Consider the following 17,897-nt stretch of genomic DNA (forward strand, 5'->3'; position numbering starts at 1 on the left):
GACGGACAATAGTCGCGGGCGAGAGCGAAGGAGGGGGGGGGGCACCACATGAAAGGCATTAGAAGAATGTCACTGGCGCCTCCACTACGGCTCAGCTTGTACTATTCTGGCGCAGTGCTGCGTTTCGCCGTAATCGCTTGTCAGCAAAGTGAACACAGCACCGTGCCTTCCCGTGAATAGTACAAGCAGGGACGTCGCGGCCACATCGGCATTCGCAGTATAGCGCCGCCCTGTCGCTTATTTGCTCGCTTATCCTCTAACAAGTCAAAAAGTCTTCCTGTTGTGGCACGCCATCCATGGCTTACGACACCACGTCTGTCATTCCCCTTCATACTTCAAGCGTTTCTCTTGCTATGGAAGTATTAGCCGTTGCGGCCACCAATTCAAGCAGCGAGAAAAATTTCAGCGCCGCAGGATTCGTAATGAAAGAGCGCCGCTCTTGTTTCGATCAAGCCATCATCAATGAACAACTTGCATATTTAGAGTGATAAATCTATACCTTTATGCGTTGTGTCTTGTGTATAATCCCAAACTGTGATCTGGAATGCGAGGTCAAAATTTGAATGTCATTGAAATAAACTCATTTTCCTGAAATTCTCTTTTTGTGTCGTCGCCGCTTTGCAGGTCGGGCCGAGCACGAGCGTGCTCAGGGTCCTTCAGTGTCGGGCCGGGCTTCCTGTCGGTAGGTTAAGTCCCGGGCCGGGCGCGGGTTCGAAATTGCGGCCCGTGCACAGCTCTATTCAGAAACCTAATCACATTTCCTTTTGTGAAAAAAGAGCTATGTGCAGAGTTTAAATGGTGCAAGTATGAAGCTACAATGAAGTCAATTACCAAACACATCGAAACATCAGTTGTGATGCCTGAAAAAAGATGTACTGCAACATATAAATACTTAAGTCTCGATAAGCAGGAATACTGAAGGGGAATAAAAAAAGTTTTCTTTTGTTCGGGCTCACGCACCTGCTACAAACATATTCTTTATACATAGCAATAAAACTTGAAATAACTGTTTAAGAAGCCTTTTGGTCAAAGTATAGCTAAGTATGACTGAAAGGAGTCCGCAAGAAATGCACGGAAGCAGGCATGCAGTGTGACAGCGCAGCGCGACAGGTGCGCTTTTTAATCTCGCGCGCGCACTGAAGAACATGGGTTTATGGTTTATTGGGGTTTTAACGTCGCAAAACGAGTCAGGCTATGAGGGACGCCGTAGTGAAAGGGGTTCGGAAATTTCGACCACCTGGGGTTCTTTAACGTGCACTGACATCGCACAGTACACGGGCCTCTAGAATTTAGCCTCCATCGAAATTCGACCACCCCGACCGGGATCGAACCCGCGTCTTTCGGATCAGCGGCCGAGCGCCATAGCCACTGAGCCACCGCGGCGGGTCGAAAGACATGACGGGGACACGCCGAGGAGGCAACGCTGCAGTGCACGCTGCCTCCTCGCCTCTCGGCTCCTCGCGAGCAGCCCCGTCCGCTGACGAGCGGTGGCGGGGGAAAATCTAGGGAAAACATGCCTGTCCCCAACCGGACATGACGTCATTAAATATCACGTGACCTATGACGTCACGCGTATGACGTCATATTTTTTTGACCAATCAGCGTTTCCAGCCTGCCGTCCCGCAAACGCTTGTCATTTGGCAACCCTAGTGGCACTTAGGTTGACTTAGCGCTTGCAGCGTCCTCTGCCGGCTTTCCTCATTTTTGCCTGGCTTTTGCCACTTTACTTGCGTTTTTCCCACTTACTCCACCTCAATAAACTGAGGTGTGCAATAGAAAAAAATGTCGCCATGGTGGATGTGGCGCACGCATTTAGCGAAGACATCAATGCAGCACAGCAGCCGCTCCAAAGTGGTGGGGACTCCGATGTCACCGCTGACATTCAGCTAGAAGATGTGAAGCAGTGTTCCGAAAAAAGGCCAGGCACTAATGGCTCGCGCAAGGCGAAAAAGAGTGAGTGTATTCCCCGCAACGGGTGCTGGCTACCTGTGCAAGTGGGCGGCGGGCACAGTGGTTTAGAAGCGAAAACATAAGTGCGAGAAGATAAAAGCGTCATTGGTGAAGTGTTGGAAAGAAACGGAAGCAGATGTCACTGCACCGCGCTGAAGCGATGTGTGTCTAGCTATTTTCGAAAGCTTACGTGCATGGTTTGTTCAAAGTTTAGCAGTATTTAAATCTACATGCATAGTACGCTTTTGCTGCTATGTAGACTTCAGCGTGCTTCCTGCTTTTCTGGTCAGTTGTCTTCCGTAAGATGGGCGATCCACTTGTCTTGCGGCTTATACTAACCTGCACGCACTGTCAGACACTGGAATTCATGTCCTCAGCCAGAGCAGTGACAATTATACAGAACAGTAGCTCTGCAAGGTGACGCTGCTTCTGAGCTCAGAAGCACGTGTACAATTGAGGGCTGCCGGCGCGTGTCTGCTGCAAGTTCTGAATGAGGTACGGTTTCATCCGTTTGCACTAACTGCGCATAGAATAGTCACTGTACGCACACCTTGCGTTATTTGCAGACCGGCAACGAAGTGCCGGCTGGTTAAGGACATTTCTTCGAACACGGTTACATCGAACAAGTTTCTATCGAAAGACGTTTCTTCGAAGACTTTTATTCAGTCTATAGTTTTACTGTAAGTCCTGAACTAAAATGCAGTGCACGTCTTTGCGCATGTTAGGTTTGGGTGTTTCGGATTTTTCCGTGGTGCAAGAAGTGTGAGGCAATACCATCATGCAAGGACAAGGTAATTCAGGGAAACCAGATCTGTTTAACATTTCCCGAGTGCAGCATGCAAGACAGGACTTTCTTCCTGTGGCGGTTTTGATAATTTTATCTTGGCACCCATGGCCACAGCCTTCCTCTGTTTCGATACAAGTTTATTTATTCATTCATTCATCTAAGAAGAGAGACAGGTATCCTCAGGTGCGCTTTGAACACCACACACAGATGTGCTTATGCTTTCCTTGTAGTGCTAAAGCTTCCTCTTCTCGATGCATGAGAGTTGTTTTGAATGCTTATTTAGTAGATGGCAGACTGTGCACTGCATTTACCTGACTATAAATGCTTAACAATACTACATTTGGACTATGCATGTTTAAAAGCTGAAATTTTACGTGGTGTGGACCATAAATGGGTGCGGACTAAACATGATTTAATTTTTCAAGATTCTTTGTCAGAGTCGAAGAAGCCTAAAGCGCCTGTCAGAGGGAAGAAGAAAAAACAGGACCCTTTGCGCTTGCAACATTTTGTTGTGCTCATCACATATATAGCAAAATCAGATCCGGTAGGCAAGCAAATGCTGTCAGCAGAACTTAGGGTAGCTGCTCATCAGTGCTTGGATTCACATTGTGAGCATATGCTCGGAACTTTGATGGAAAAGGCCAGGGGTGTCGTAGTCCTTGAAGAACGGTTGCAATGGCTTCATAAATATGGAGAGCCTTCCCAGCAGCCTTCTAGCCCAGTGTAGTAGTCGAGCATGTGTAAGCATTAAAGTCTAACCGAGCAGCGATGAAAGAATATTTGACAGCGACGAAAAAAGTGTGCGGATGTGGCTTGCCCGCCTGAAACATCTGAAAGCAGTATGGGCTTCTTCCTTGAAACATCTGCGGACAATCCAAAAAACTTATTTTCATTTCAAATTCATCCCTGCAGACTATATATACACAGGGTGCGGACTATAGTCTGGAATATATGATACTAGAAAAATGCTTTTGATGGCACCAGTTACTCATTGCTCCTTTATAATAATTGACCCAGCAGCTTGTGTTTGTTGTGTTTATTTTCGACAGTGTGGGAAAGAGGCACAGTATTTCTAGTGTTAAGTCTCGAGCATGTGTTGCCACTCTCTTGCCACACTTCAATGTCGCAGCTCCCTCCAGCCTTTTCAGATTGAAAGCCATGGCCGTTTCTCATAAGTGTATATTTTGACTAATTTTAAACATTTTGTTGATCTCAAGACAACTGCACTTGTGCCAATAAAACTAGTTTGTTAATGAAAAAACATATGACGCAACCAACAGATTTGATGGCAGAAGAGTTTTTTGATCAAACTGTATTTTGTGAACTGTCCTTGGAGTAATGCTTGCACCAGAGCATTTATAACATTGCTTTTGTTTTCTGATTTATGAGGCAATTCACCATAATTGTGTGTAACATTGTAATTGAAAGGAACTGCACCAGGACATCTACCAGTGTAAGCAGTTATCACACTGTTTCAAAGCAGTGTGGAGCTGTAATGCATACCACATATCTAAGTATGTATTCTTGTATATGCAGCCTTCTGATAGTGATGTACTACGTCTGCTGTTTTAGCTTAAAAGGACACTGAGGACTGCTTCATCAAGTTATTTTTCTCAGTAAAAATTGATTTTCTGGTTGTTTCTGGCTATGTTGATGTTTGTCCAGCAGCAAACAATGCATTTATGGCTGAGAAATTGGACTTAAAGATCTTCCCGCTAGTCGATTTAAACTCTGACGTCCTTACTGAAAAGGACAGGTTGCCACCATTTTGATGTGAATGGCACTGTAGCGTAGCCGCTGAGATCTGCATCCAAAAATCTGTGTCGACGCACGCATTTTACTTGCAAAATTGTCCGATGATGGCAACGACTGTATTTTGTTTTTTGTTTTTGTTTTTCTCGTTTTTTGGTCTTTTCTAGCTTTAAACGCTCCGCTTTCGGTGAGAGTAGTCTGTGACTATAATGCGGTACCCTGTCAATGCAAGCCGACTTATATTCGTCCTTAGCGTCTCTTTAAGGGTATTTTTCACTGAGCAACTGCTGGGCCCAGAAGACCTTGCAGTTCACTATCACAATTTATTTTTAGCAAGTGTAACTGGGGAGATATGGGAGAGGCCTTTGTCCTGCAGTGGACGTAGTCAGGCTGATGATGATGATGATGACATAAGTGGCAATGCACTGTGGTTCAGTCTATAAAGGAAAAGTTCACAATTTGTGCAAGCTTAAATTGTGCTTAAAAGCTTAGAGTACATGTAAGACAAAAAAAGTAGGCTCGTGCTAATTCAAACTCCTTGGGAACACAGAGTATCTTCATATGACATATTTGAACTACTGGAACAGCCGGAATACAGCCGTAGACGAAATTAGTGTGTCAGCAAACCAGTGGTGCAGCCTAAGTATTGAAACATGATTTAATTGACCCTGATATGGCCCTGATGGCCTATACCCCCTTCGACCACATAACTGCAAATGGCACACATTCTGATTAATATTCTGAATGGCTAGAAGCTGAATACAGGCATTCGTAGTTACAACAAATGATGACAATGTTTTTTGCCACAGAGTGAGTCTCACATGGAGCTGTTGCTGTAAAATTAACCACAGCTGTCTTGGCTGAAGTGTGCAAATGTGTTCCTTACATTTGCATGCAACTGTGTGGCGTGTGCACTTACCCATAAATGATTGTTGAATGATACATCTCAAGTCGAGTATTGCTGAGTAGTCAGATGTGACTGACAAAGTATGACTTCTGTAAATGTGACACCTTACAGTGACGATTCTTCCTTCTTATTCCCTGCTTTGTTTCGGCTGTTGTCACAACGTTCAAGGCATCTTGTGAACCCAGAACAGCTGTTACTTATGTCGTGAATGAGCCAACGTCACATGTGTTATCTAGGTATACATAGTTTGTACCGACACTGTAGTGGCCACCGCCTTTGGGTCCAGAAAGCACGCCGAAAGCCTGGGCGTTTTCATAACATGCTTATCACCATTCAGCTCTTGCTAACCGAGACCTAGCTGGCGCACCCGAAGATGGTGCCTGTGATGTCTAGTGCGAACTAATGTCATCATGTGCATCAAATGTGTATCCTTGCAAATGCCTTGGAAGTAAACATGTCAGGGGGCAGTTCTTTTTAAACCAGTTTATTTTAAAAATGTTTTAGCTAAGTTATTTCAGTGTAGTGGCACTGCATTACTTTACACTAATTGCACTCTATGATGTGCATTTCGTGTTATCCATTTATTTCTGCATCAGCTTGTCTGCCGGCAGTGTGTACAAATCATGTAGTATACGTGCACTACTTTATGCATTGATGGTATACACAGCAATGATGCTGCGAGATGGGCAACTGCAAATCAGCTCAGTAGCTTCCTTTAGCTGCAAGGAGAGAACTTCTGCAATGTTGTTAAAAATCCTTGTTTTTAAGTAGTGTATTATTACCATGTTCTTGTCCACTGCCCTGCATATATCATTATGCAGGTTTTAATTGTTTGTTTGTCTACATGGCACTGTTCATTCAAGATGAAAGTTTTAACTGCTAATTGTTTAAAAGTCAAAATAAAGTTTTTTAACTTAGCTAAACAGAGTCGACTTGCAAAAGCATGTGTTTAGCCTGTGTTTAGCCTGGTTGACTCATGATTTTGCTTTGCTCGGTCGTCAACACATCTGGCGACGATATTAGACTCAGGTTAAGCTCTGATCAAGGTTAAGCTGATCTGATCTTGTAGATGGCAGGTGATGAATGCGACATTGTGCAATGCACAGCGCGAGACTGTGTTGCAGTTTAACGCGAGGCATGATTGGCTGCCGCGATAGCATAGTGCTCTCATGCAGTGGCAAGCAAAGCTGATCTGGTCACGCGCTGTGGGTTCAAAACCCAGTCGCAGCAATATTTATTTTATTTCTGCACCCTCAAGGTCAGGGACGCCACAAGATTCTTGGCTGGGTTTGAGCTCGTGAAGTACTGCTTTCAAACTAAAATAACACTATGGTGTTGCAGAATCACTAGAATGGAAGGAGAACGAGCCTGCTTGTCTCATGCCATCATTTCTAGCTGCTTTTTTTTTGTTTTAGCTTGTTGACCTGCAATACATGGCTCCGGCAAACCAGTGGCTCATCCTTTTTCAGCATATATCAAGCCACCAAGCAAGACTCGTGAACTTCATGCTATAGTGGATGAAAGACCCAAAATATTTCAATGGCACGGCCACAATTATTTCCACTTGTTCAGTGTAGCCTTCCTGAAATCTCTGAAGGCCCCCATGTGCTGGCACTTAAACACCACTTAACACAGACCATGCTGGATTTTCACCTGTCCCGTGGACTGGAACCATGTCCGCAGGGTTCTGGGAAGTGTGGGCAATGCCAGCAACAACACAGCGAGCAGACTGCTTTGTTACCATGTCATCTGCCCTATTCAGTGTCTCTATCATGTCACTGACTATGCCACCTGTAGCACAGGTACAAATTTGGGGCATTTCACCCCTCATGCCATACCATACCATACCAAGGCCACATCAAAAAAGACAACTGAGAAATTGACGTACAAGGCAGTGGGGATGAAGACACTAACCTAATGGAGAGGGCATCTTTCGTGACCATACGCAGGTAGCGCGTCAGACATCCACTATCTGAGTGATCCCAACCCTTCACAGGTGGCAGAGGGTTGAGCTTAGTCTGGCAGTGCAAGTCTAGCGTATTACCATGATATGGTCGTGGCTGCAAGCAAGGTCGGCCCTCTTTGCAGATCTGAAAGGTTCTGAGAAGGCTGCCGTACATTTTCCTGAGGAATAGAATGGCGCACTACACTTCTTCTAGAAGTTGGCGCACAAGTCTGAATTGCAAGGTTAATTTATTATTCTTAACTTCTTTTCCCTTCTCTTGGCCAGCAAGCCATCCTCTCAAATCAAGTTACATTCATTCAGTCATTAACAACATAGCCACACCACAAAATATGTTGTGCAAGTGGCACTTGCAACTTTCTAGAACTCTTTAGGCTAATGCTAATTCGTCCCGTCGCGGTGGCTTAGTGGTTACGGCGCTCGGCTGCTGACCCGAAAGATGCGGGTTCAATCTCGGCCGTGGTGGCTGAATTTCGATGAAGGCAAAATTCTAGAGGCCCGTGTACTGTGCGATGTCAGTGCACGTTAAAGAACCCCAGGTGGTCGAAATTTCCGGAGCCCTCCACTATGGCGTCCCTCATAGCCTCAGTTGATTCGGCACGTTAAACCCCAACAAACCCAACTAAACAAACAGCTTTAGGCTAATGCATGAACATGCTTAACAATTACAATTTTTAACTTTTGTTTATTTATTAACTCGTATCTTGTCACTGTGGGAAGATAACAAGCACAGTACTGTACTGTGTGAAAGTAGTTTCTTATACTTGTGAAAGCCTAGTGTTTATTTACTGTGTTGGCATTCTTATAAAGTTGCAAGTTATGATACTGTCCCAATATAATGGCGGCTGTATATCTGCTGGTTTGAGGTAGTCTTTTCAAGAGCCAGGGCCAGCATTAAAGGCGCCTGTTGCCGTTGCAGGATCCCTGTGGTCGTACCTGCACAAGGAGGTTCGCCGTGGCTACCAGCTGGAAGAGCAGCGCTACGAGAAGCGCCGCGCCAAGTTTTACGCCTTCTTCCGCATCCCCCGAGAGCTGGAGCGTTTCGTGTGCTATGGCTTCCTGCAGTGCGCCGACGCCTTCCTGTCAGTGCTGACCCTGCTGCCCGTGCGCTTTGCCCTGGCCGCCGGCCTGCTTTGTGCACGGCTGGTGGGCCGGCGGCGACTCCAGCCAGCCGAGTCATGTGACTTGCTCAAGGGCCTCGTGCTGCTGGGCACCTGGCTGCTTGCTGCCCAGGTGGACACATCCATGCTCTACCACATTGTCAAGAGCCAGTCGGTCATCAAGCTGTACATCTTCTTCAATATGCTTGAGGCATGTGTGGCCCCCCCGGCATCATCCCTGCGATCTCTGACCACCGCTTAATGCAGGTGGCGGACAAACTGTTCTCGTCCTTTGGCCAGGACATCCTGGATGCTCTGTTGTGGACGGCCACAGAGCCAGAGCCGCGACGGGCACGTCGCCGCCTGGGTCTGCTGGCGCACTTGATGCTCGCCCTGGCTTATGTCTGTATCCTTTCTTGTGGGCGCCCCCTTCAGTGGCTTAGTTGAGAAGGGTGCAAAGAATGTCTGTTTGTGGATCCACGAAAAATTGAAAATTGGTTCTGAGGAAAGGAAATGGTGCAGTAACTATCTCAGGTAGTGTCCACCTGAACGGTGCCATAAGGAAGGGATAAAGGAGGAAGGGAAAGACGAAAAGAAGGGAGAGGTGCACTAATAGAGGATTCGAATATAATTTCGACCCCCTAGGGATCTTTAACATGCACTGACATTGCGCAGCACACGGGTGCCTTTTTGAGTTTCGCCTCCATCGAAACACGGCCGACCAATTCCTGAATGGGAATGGAGCAAAGGTAAAACCAGAGAAGTCAGAGAGTAGCAGAAGGCTGGCTAATCAGCAGTGCCCATTCTTTTAATATTCTTCTGTTCTGAAAATGAAAAGTCGTAGTTGCATTGTTTTCTTGTTTTACTGTACTCGCAGTCTCAGAATGTCTTGTGCAAATTGTGACATAACTGCAAAGAAGCTCAGTTAGGAGATTAATGCTGCTGGTGATGGCTTTGTGAACTGCTTGAAAGCTCTAAGAATTCGCCTGCAAAAAGCCACCATTATCAGGCTAACTATTTCCACTGTAGGACAAAGAACTGAACACTGCAAGTAGTGTTCAGTTTGTAACCCTTTAAGGCACTTTGTGCACAATTGTGTTCACAGCAAACTCTGAGATTTTTCTTGAAGTGGACTGCACCTAGCATTGATTTCTCTGTTTCAGGCGAATGGAACATTATTCATATCGAAAATACATTGTTTTTTTTATGCCATTTAGTGAACACAGTAAATAATATCGCAAAAAATAATGAGCTCTCTAGCACCTCGTCCGCCATGTTTATGCACACAGATTTTGCCGTCATTAAGAATATCAATTTCTTTTGCTGTTGCTGCATCAGTGGGCATCTTCAAAATAAACCTATTCCCTGATCTCTCTGGTGTTTACCTGACAAATCCTGGCATTCTAATGTTACTATTTCCAGCCACTGTGGCACTTTGTACAAAATTTCGTGTGTCCTTATAAAAAATTGGTGTTGTTTTCCGGTCGAAAACTAAGAAATTGTTTTTCTTGAGGTCTGAACATGCCATTAACTCTTTCCCTACCGCGCCCATTGAGCATCGTTAGCCCGCTAACGATGATTTCATGCCCTGATTTCAGAATCTTCTGCGTTGCTAATCACCACGCTGCAGATACAGCTTGTGGGCAATGAACCAAAGTTTTGTTTCCGATGTAGTTTTCTTTTGTCCCATGATGGGGCACTTTCTAACGCACTGCGAAGAAATGAAGGCGCGGAGATGCGCTCATTGCCCACCATGTTGCCCGCAGATGACGCCTTCGCCGCTCGACTTCAGAGCCTTCCGTGTTGCTTACAGGCACAATGCGCATCTGGCTTGTAGCCGGAGAACTGAAGTTTTGTTTCCGATATAGTTTTTTTTGCCCCTATAAAACGGCATTTTTTGAACGCGCTCCGAAGATGCGGTACCATCAAAGTCACTTGGCAGCCTTCACATGAGCGCCACGCGCTCTAAAACATAGCAAATCTCAGGACTCTGTTTCGTCTGCGAAGGATTTAATCGACGACCTGTGCAACAACGAGCCTGAAAATGTTGCAAGACGCTGAAGGTGATTGAGTTTTCACATCGGTGATGATCGAAACCAGCCTGAAACAGGCGGCCGCGCTCCGATGTACAACTATAGGGTTTTCATTTATTGTTTGGTAGCATGAATATTAGTCAAGATAGAAATGATTTTATTTTTGCAGATAGTGGCCAATAAAGTAACAAACATTTTGCATATTTCAGAAAATTTTTAACGTTTTTTTTTTTTAAATACAAGCGTGTCTAAAATCTCGTTTTTAGCAAATAAATTTTTTGTTGCAACATGCAATTTGTTGTTTAAACTTATATGAATAGAAAACGCCTTTATTCAGCTCTGTTTTTGGGTATTGCAATAATTATTGAATGCAATAGTTTTAAGAGGAAAAAAAATGTACTGAAACCTTCAGGAAATGGCCATTTTCCCCATGGTACGGAAAGAGTTAAGGTGAAAAAATATTTGTTTTCGATGGAAACAAAGAAATGGTGCCTAAAGGGATTAATTCACTGTAAGGTTTCGGCAGATGAGCAAGGCCATTCACATTGCTCGCAAACAATATGTCATCAAAAAAAATGGGAGCTCCGTCCTCATTTGAACCCATCGCATGCAGTTGGTGGGCAGCTGCAAGAATGGCCATTAGTTGAATGCCGAAAGGTAACTATCGAGCAGGTGGAGTAGACTTCTTCAAGCTAACATTCATGCTAATGGGTTGAATGGTCTGTCCAAGAAACGTTTACCAGCTGATTTAAAGGGACACTGAGGAGAGCACTATTAATATTTTTTTTATAGTAAAATCCGATAGTTCGGCATGTCATGGCTTTGTTGCCACTTGGCCGGCAGCGAAAGATGCATTTATTTCTAAGAAATTTGGATTCGAAGTTGAAAAAGTTTTTCCCGCCGCTCTGATTCAAACTTGGGATTCGTCTATGACGACAGAGGACTAAGAGACGTGAAACATGACGTGCACATGACGTAACGCAGACCCCGTGATTTCTGGTGCCAGCAGTGCGGCCTAGCAGCAGCCGAAAAGAAAGCTACCGCCGGCCGCACGTTGAAGGCATCTATCGGCTATTGCGGCCGTCGCTACAGTCGCTTCGATTACGTTTGCACTGGCGTTTTGCCAGCGTTACGATGGATCTCGTTCTCGAAGTCGTCAACGAAGTTCTCGCAAATAGACACCTTTAGCATACCGTGTACCTTGTTACCGCTAGCGGAATACCGGGAGCTCGCCTACCGCCGGAAAACAGGCGCTGATTTGTCCCGATGCTTCAGGAGCGCGCGTAGCAGCCGGGCACGTGGCGCCATCTGGCGACGTCAAGGAGATTTGCGCATGCATTGGCTGCGCCTCAGTGATGCATGGTTTCTCGGTTCCTGGTGTTGCTAGAACCATTCGTTCTAGCAACACTGTTTTGTTCTATGATCTCATCACGCTTGTACTTGCGAGTTTGGCCTGTGGCGGCGATACCTGTATTTTGGTTCTTGCTCTTTTCTACGTTACAAGAGCTTTGTTGTCAGTATGAGTGGCGTTTTTGTAATCAGGAGCTGGTATTCTGTCGATACAAGCCAACTTCAATTTCTCCTCAGTGTCCCTTTAAAATTGATTAAAGGGCGATTGTTGCTGCATGTAGCTAGCTTCATTAAGGGGGCTTTTTAAGACGTCTGCCGTTGAGGGTTTTTTGAAGTTGTATCGACACAGATGTTTTGTGTTAACTCATAAATCTAGAGTGCAGTGTGGGAAATAAAAGTGACACTTTTAGCATCACTTTCTGTTCCATTCAGCACAAGTACGTACCTCCTGCGTTACATATTCTACCTACTAAAGTCGTCACATGAGTGGTCAAGGGGGCTCTAATTCTTTGATGCAAGCTTAAGTTCATCTGCGCATATCTCCACCACATACCGGCAAGCAACCTCTAATGTTCCATGTTACCAACGTTTCACTGAGGAATGCAGGGACATCACAATTTTTCATTTTGCTAGGATGGCACATCACTGAATGTCGATTTCTGTGTAGGTGGCAATATCGGTGCTGCTCACCGGCCTGTATTGAAAGTCTGGTTAAATGATGTTCTACTCAGTGCCTTTGATTAGAACACAAAGTTTCAATAACTGACAAGAGATACGACTTGGTTCCTCAGTGTATAGAGGAACCTGAGAAACCAAGTCATATCCTTCGTTAGTCATTGAAATTTCGTGTGTATACCTGTTTTACAGTACAGTGAGGTTGAAGTCAAATTTTATTTAAAGCTGTGCTCTATAAAGGCAGAAATTTGTTTACTCACAAGCTGTTGTCACATTCACTAGCACAGTTGACAGCCATACAATTTTCCATAGTGTTCGAAAAACGAGGAATATGCTCAGCTTAGTATAGCCACTATCACCAAATAGGTAATCTTCCAGCCTGTCACAAACTACAGCATCATTGTTCTTCTTAAATGCTGCGGGCGTAAGGTTGGCAAGGTTTAGTGCCTTCGACAAAGAGAGTGAGACCAATGTTGATGAGGATGATTTCGTTCACCAGCTTCCGGTTAGGCAGTTTATAAAGGTATTTGTGGCTCAAACTCTGCTCAAACTGTGGATCAGGCTGAGAATTAAAGACACACAAGTTGTTTACAATTTCCCTCATGTTTGCATTACTTTTTCGGCAGGATATTGAGAATCCTTTTCAGCCACTGTCGCCATTTAGAAACTTGAGAGTTCAGCTGGAACGTGTAACCAGAATTCCGAGTTGTGTGCCTTTGAGAGAACGGAATTATGCCACTGCTATTCTGTTTCAGCAGCATTAGCATAAAGGACATCGCCTGTGGCACACACACAAGGAGTATGTTGGGGCGAACAAAACTAGAAAAAAAATGTCCCTGCCCATGCCACTAGGTATTACGGGTGCACTCAGAATGGGCTTCGTCAATAATCCACTTCTGGCTGCCTGTGGGCTACGGAGCGCAGAATCAGGCATTCGTTTTTCTCGAGTTGCTCCACCCACCACTTGCGCACTTTCCGCGTCTGCCAGAATTTGTTCAATTTTCTTGGGTTGGGTTATTCCAGACTGCTCGAGGTGTTCTTGCTAACACCGCGAACAGGCAAGCGGACGACAGAGCACGCATGGACACATTTAAGATCTGTGTACTGTTCTGATTAGTTGAGGAGGCCTGTAGCTACCATAGTGCTGCGAGGAAGTGTGGAGATGTGAGGCACAATATGTGCCCGGCCATGCCAGTACTTTCCCGCAAACGCGTCATTTCTCGGGTGAGATGTGATTGACCACCCTTGACATACTGTCCCAGTGCTCCACTGCCTACTGGTGATGCTCCAGGCGACTACCCTGAGCGTCGCCATTAACTCGCAGAACAAGGCTCTGCTGACCATCATGATGTCCAACAATGTGGGTCATTGTACACGGGGTGCTTTGACCTGATCTGAGAGCCGCATTCCTTGCAGTTTGTGGAGCTCAAGGGCATGGTCTTCAAGAAGTTCGCCAAGAACAACCTCTTCCAGATGGCCTGCAGTGATGTCCGCGAGCGGTTCCACTATGTGGTCCTCCTGCTGGTGGTCATTGTGCAGACCATGCACGAGTATAGCTGGCGCCAGGGTGAGTGGCTGCGTTCACTTTGCAAAGAGGTGCAGGGCCTGAGGCTGCGCAACTTTGCAGAGCAGTTCTGGAGCCTGCTGGGCGACTGCATCCTGGTTCTGGTGGCTGAAGTGCTGGTCGACTGGGTCAAGCACGCCTTTGTGACTCGCTTCAACGCAATCTCTTGGCAGGCAAGTGGGCTTTTGGCACGGAGGGCATTGTAATTACTCCTGCAGCGTTGGCCTTGTCTGCTTGCAGGTCTACCGAGAATACCTGACCAGCCTGGCCTACGACTTGGCCAGTAGCAAACTTCACATGGTACGCTTGTTTTGTAGTGTGACATTCTGAGCATTGCTTAATGAGGGCTTTGCAGGCACCCTCAGATCATGGGGACCTGGTGTCTCGCCGGCTGGGCTTTACGCCGTTGCCCCTGGCAGCCCTGGTGCTGCGGGTGATGGCATGGCCCCCTTGTTCGGTGCGACTAACCCTTCTCACCTACGTGTGGTGCGTGACAGTTTTGACAGCCTCTTGCCACTTGGCTCACAGGGAATTGAATAAAGACAGCCTCATTTCATTCTTGACATCTCGCAGCACATGGTAGGCCTCCTAAATTTCAATAATGCATGTCAAGACGGCTCAGAGCCAGCTCAAGGATAGTGAATGGCCTACTGTCTGCTAGATGTGATTGAATATGTGTAGTAATAGGTTCACAAAAATAGGGTTTCGAGTCATTTTTGCTCTGAACACTTTCTGCATGGTCTGTGATAGCTGCCATTTGCAGCAAGAATAACCAAGACACATGGTTTAGTGACAATTTTGTGCTTCTAGGAAATCGATGGCTGCATAATAAGAGCAATCCGGCCAGTGCATTTGATCCATTGACAGGATTTATCATTATAAGTTAATCATGGTGCCACTGTTCACTGTCGTGAAATCCATCAAGGGTCTGTTTTCACAAGGAAAGGTCTGTGGCCTTCTCTGTATGATGAGAAGGATAGGGATGAATAGAATGTTTCAGCTCCTGAGTTAAGACTGAGTTCCATGTACGCGAAAAAGTAAGCGACGTGACGAGGTGGCGCGGCGACGACGGTTGGCTGTCGCTCCGTCGCCCACCGGCCAAGCCCCATGCGTTGCGACAGCGCGAACGCGAAATGGAGACGACGATCAGTGTTGCTGGCATAATACACCGCAAAGCTGTTTGCGCCTATAACAAGAGTCACATTATTTGCAAGGATTAAAAGTTTGGGCACAAAAATGCCAAATAAAATGTGTTTACAGCTTTGTCATAGCATGTCATTATCACAGGCGCCGCCATATTGCCTGAACGTGGGGCGCACACCTGTTTGAACATCGCGCCCTTTCTGACGTCAAACGACGCATACTCGCTAAGCCTAGCAGCACTGTAAACACAGAAGCAATCTGAAAATCTGGGGTGTTTTATCGCTGAAATTTTGTGGTTGAGGCAAGTTCAGACAAGCGAAAACTTTGTGCGCGTTTAGTTTGCCATGAACGTGGGGCACAGCGCAGCGACAACGACGAATCGGTGGTGAAGCAAGAGTACAGTGGCTGTAGAAAGAGGCCCGGTAGTGATGTACGCTGCCGGATTAGTTGCTATTAGCTAATCGCTTTAGCAACTTCTGGGCGACGAGCGAAATTTTCTGTGGGTTGCAGATCCGAGCGACACGACGAGCGACACGGGCATTTCGCTTCGCGCGACGGCGTCGCTTGCCGCTGTCGCGTTTGCGTTAGTTTTCGCGTACATGGAGTTCAGCCTTTATGCATAACACCTTATATTCATGAAAGTATTTTTTCTTCAAAGTTCTTGCATATAATTTATGCCAGTTTTAAATTCCTTGCACTAAGATGTGTGGGTGGCTGATTTTTAATGTGGTGGAAAGCAGTTATGTGAAAAAGATCCAATAGCTCAGCCACTGCACACCTATCTTAGGGAGAGAAATGTGACACCTTCTCTCTTTGGAAAACAACATAAAAATATTGTTACACATGCGTTTTTGATGAACAATATTGTTACGCATGCGTGTTTGATGAACAATATTGTTACGCATGCATGTTTGATGAACTACAAGACATTGGAGCGGTGCGAACACCTGCTGGGCACAGCACTTGCTGTTCCAAATCCCTCCTGCAAGCCCCTGCCCACCCAGAGCAGGGCAGAAAATCTCTACCGCAGCATGTCCTTTATTGGGGTTTGGCTTATGTGGGACTCGCACTCAGGCAGCTAGGGACTAAAAACAGACACATAGCTCCCCACTCCATGGCGCAACGAGTCCATTTACTGACTGGGTCCAGGTGTGAATTCATCGAAACAGGTTTATTTCCCGACTATGCACAGTATGTACAAGTACCATACTGTCTAAGGGAATCTCCGGGGAAGGTTACTGAGCTACATGTGACCCCATGCAAGTGCAAAAGCAGGTCTGGCTGCCTTGGTGGCACACTTGAATTTCTGGTTGCTCTAATCCTCACTTGCTGGACCACGCAGTCAAATTTACATCTGTAATGCTTGCAGGTACATTGTCAATTGCACGTACATTGTGTGGTGAAGTATTAAAAGGCACTTAGAATTGTACTGCAGCCTTTTGTGGAGAGTGCAGTCTGGTTTTGATTTTGCCCTATATATGCTTCCAAGCATCAAGCATTCATGTGAGTCTGTTGCGATAATGTCACTGCTTCTGTATTGGAGGTGGGAAGAGTGACTTTCTGCTTGCTATGTTAAGCTTCCGAGTGCCAACAGCCTCCTAGAAATCTGAAGCAGGCCCAAAAATTCCCGGGGCCAGGTGCAAAATGGCCGAAATATTTTTCACAGACGGTTTACCACCCTTTCTATTCCTCCCATGTCACTTATAGTGCCAGTGCAGTCAGAATCTGTGGACCAATGGTGATTGGTATGCATCATTGCAGTCTGTGCAGTTTCAAGGTGCTGTTGAACCTGGTGCTTCTAAGCCGTGCCTGCAGCCTTGTCGAGCAGCACCGGCAATCGCTGCTGGAGGACTCTCCGGAGAAACAATCACAACGGCCCAAATCCCCGGAATAAACTTACACATTATGTTGGCGAGAAGGTCGTCATGTTGCATGTTGCTGTGGCAATTTTCCACATGCAGATACACTGGTTAAAAATATGCTACTGCTTACCAAATTAAGAAGTACCTGTGAACTTATGAACATTCATTATGAGAATGTAGTACTGGTGCCTCATGTCAAAATATATCGTCCTTAACCCTTTAACCGCCAACTCGGAGCTCTACTCGTCTTGGGAGATTGTACTAATATCACCAATGATGAGTCAGGCTTACCCGGCCCGATGTTGCGCTGCTTGCACTGCCAAGGACGAGTTATGGTCAGCAATTGCGCTGCTTGCAGTTTTCAACACTAGGAGGTGTATGAAAAAATGTGTTTCGCCCCTTTCACAATGGTGTCTCACATAAAGAATGCTGGTGGCAGCGATGTCCCTAGAAAAAGAGCTGCTGCTTGGAGCAGTTCTGACAGCAGCGTTGCCGATGATCTAGAATTTGTTTCTGACAGTGACTCTGACTTTGTCAGCTGAAGACTGCATCAGATGATGGTGAGGGCAACTGCAATGATGACGTCAGTGACGCGCTGGGTAGTGCATGAACTATTTATGATGAAACCTTGTTGGTGTTAGGACGAAGCAGCTGAGCACTTTACAGTTCGTTACATCCTACTGGATCAAATAAATACAGTGCATTTCAGTACATAGTGACCCATTACAATTGTAAACACTGAGGGAAAGCCGCCCTCAAGAGTAGCTTTTTCTTTTTCTAATTTTTGTATTAATTCTATCCAGAAACCAAT

At 45.9% G+C, this 17,897-nt stretch overlaps 1 protein-coding gene across 1 annotated transcript; it reads left to right on the forward strand.

Moving 5' to 3' along the window:
- The first annotated feature begins 1,732 nt into the window (after positions 1 to 1,732).
- On the forward strand, positions 1,733 to 17,142 carry LOC149339810 (protein TAPT1 homolog). Its single transcript, XM_089548475.1, has 9 exons — positions 1,733 to 1,953; positions 8,279 to 8,670; positions 8,727 to 8,865; positions 13,780 to 13,877; positions 13,934 to 14,084; positions 14,145 to 14,254; positions 14,322 to 14,381; positions 14,437 to 14,567; positions 16,986 to 17,142. The coding sequence occupies exons 1-9, from the start codon at positions 1,791 to 1,793 to the stop codon at positions 17,116 to 17,118; spliced, it is 1,377 nt and encodes a 458-aa protein (XP_089404601.1). The 5' UTR covers positions 1,733 to 1,790; the 3' UTR covers positions 17,119 to 17,142.
- The last annotated feature ends 755 nt before the right edge of the window (positions 17,143 to 17,897 follow it).

This window comes from Amblyomma mixtum, chromosome 6 (assembly GCF_055824585.1).
Source record: "Amblyomma mixtum isolate Tamu chromosome 6, ASM5582458v1, whole genome shotgun sequence".
NCBI lineage: Eukaryota > Metazoa > Arthropoda > Arachnida > Ixodida > Ixodidae > Amblyomma > Amblyomma mixtum.

Coding starts and splice junctions, on each gene's coding strand:
- LOC149339810 (XM_089548475.1), top strand. CDS start 1,791: ATGGTGGATGTGGCGCACGCATTTAGCGAAGACATCAATGCAGCACAG. Junction 8,866..13,779: donor GCTCGCCCTGGCTTATGTCT/GTATCCTTTCTT, acceptor ATACTGTCCCAG/TGCTCCACTGCCTACTGGTG. Junction 13,878..13,933: donor CCATCATGATGTCCAACAAT/GTGGGTCATTGT, acceptor CATTCCTTGCAG/TTTGTGGAGCTCAAGGGCAT.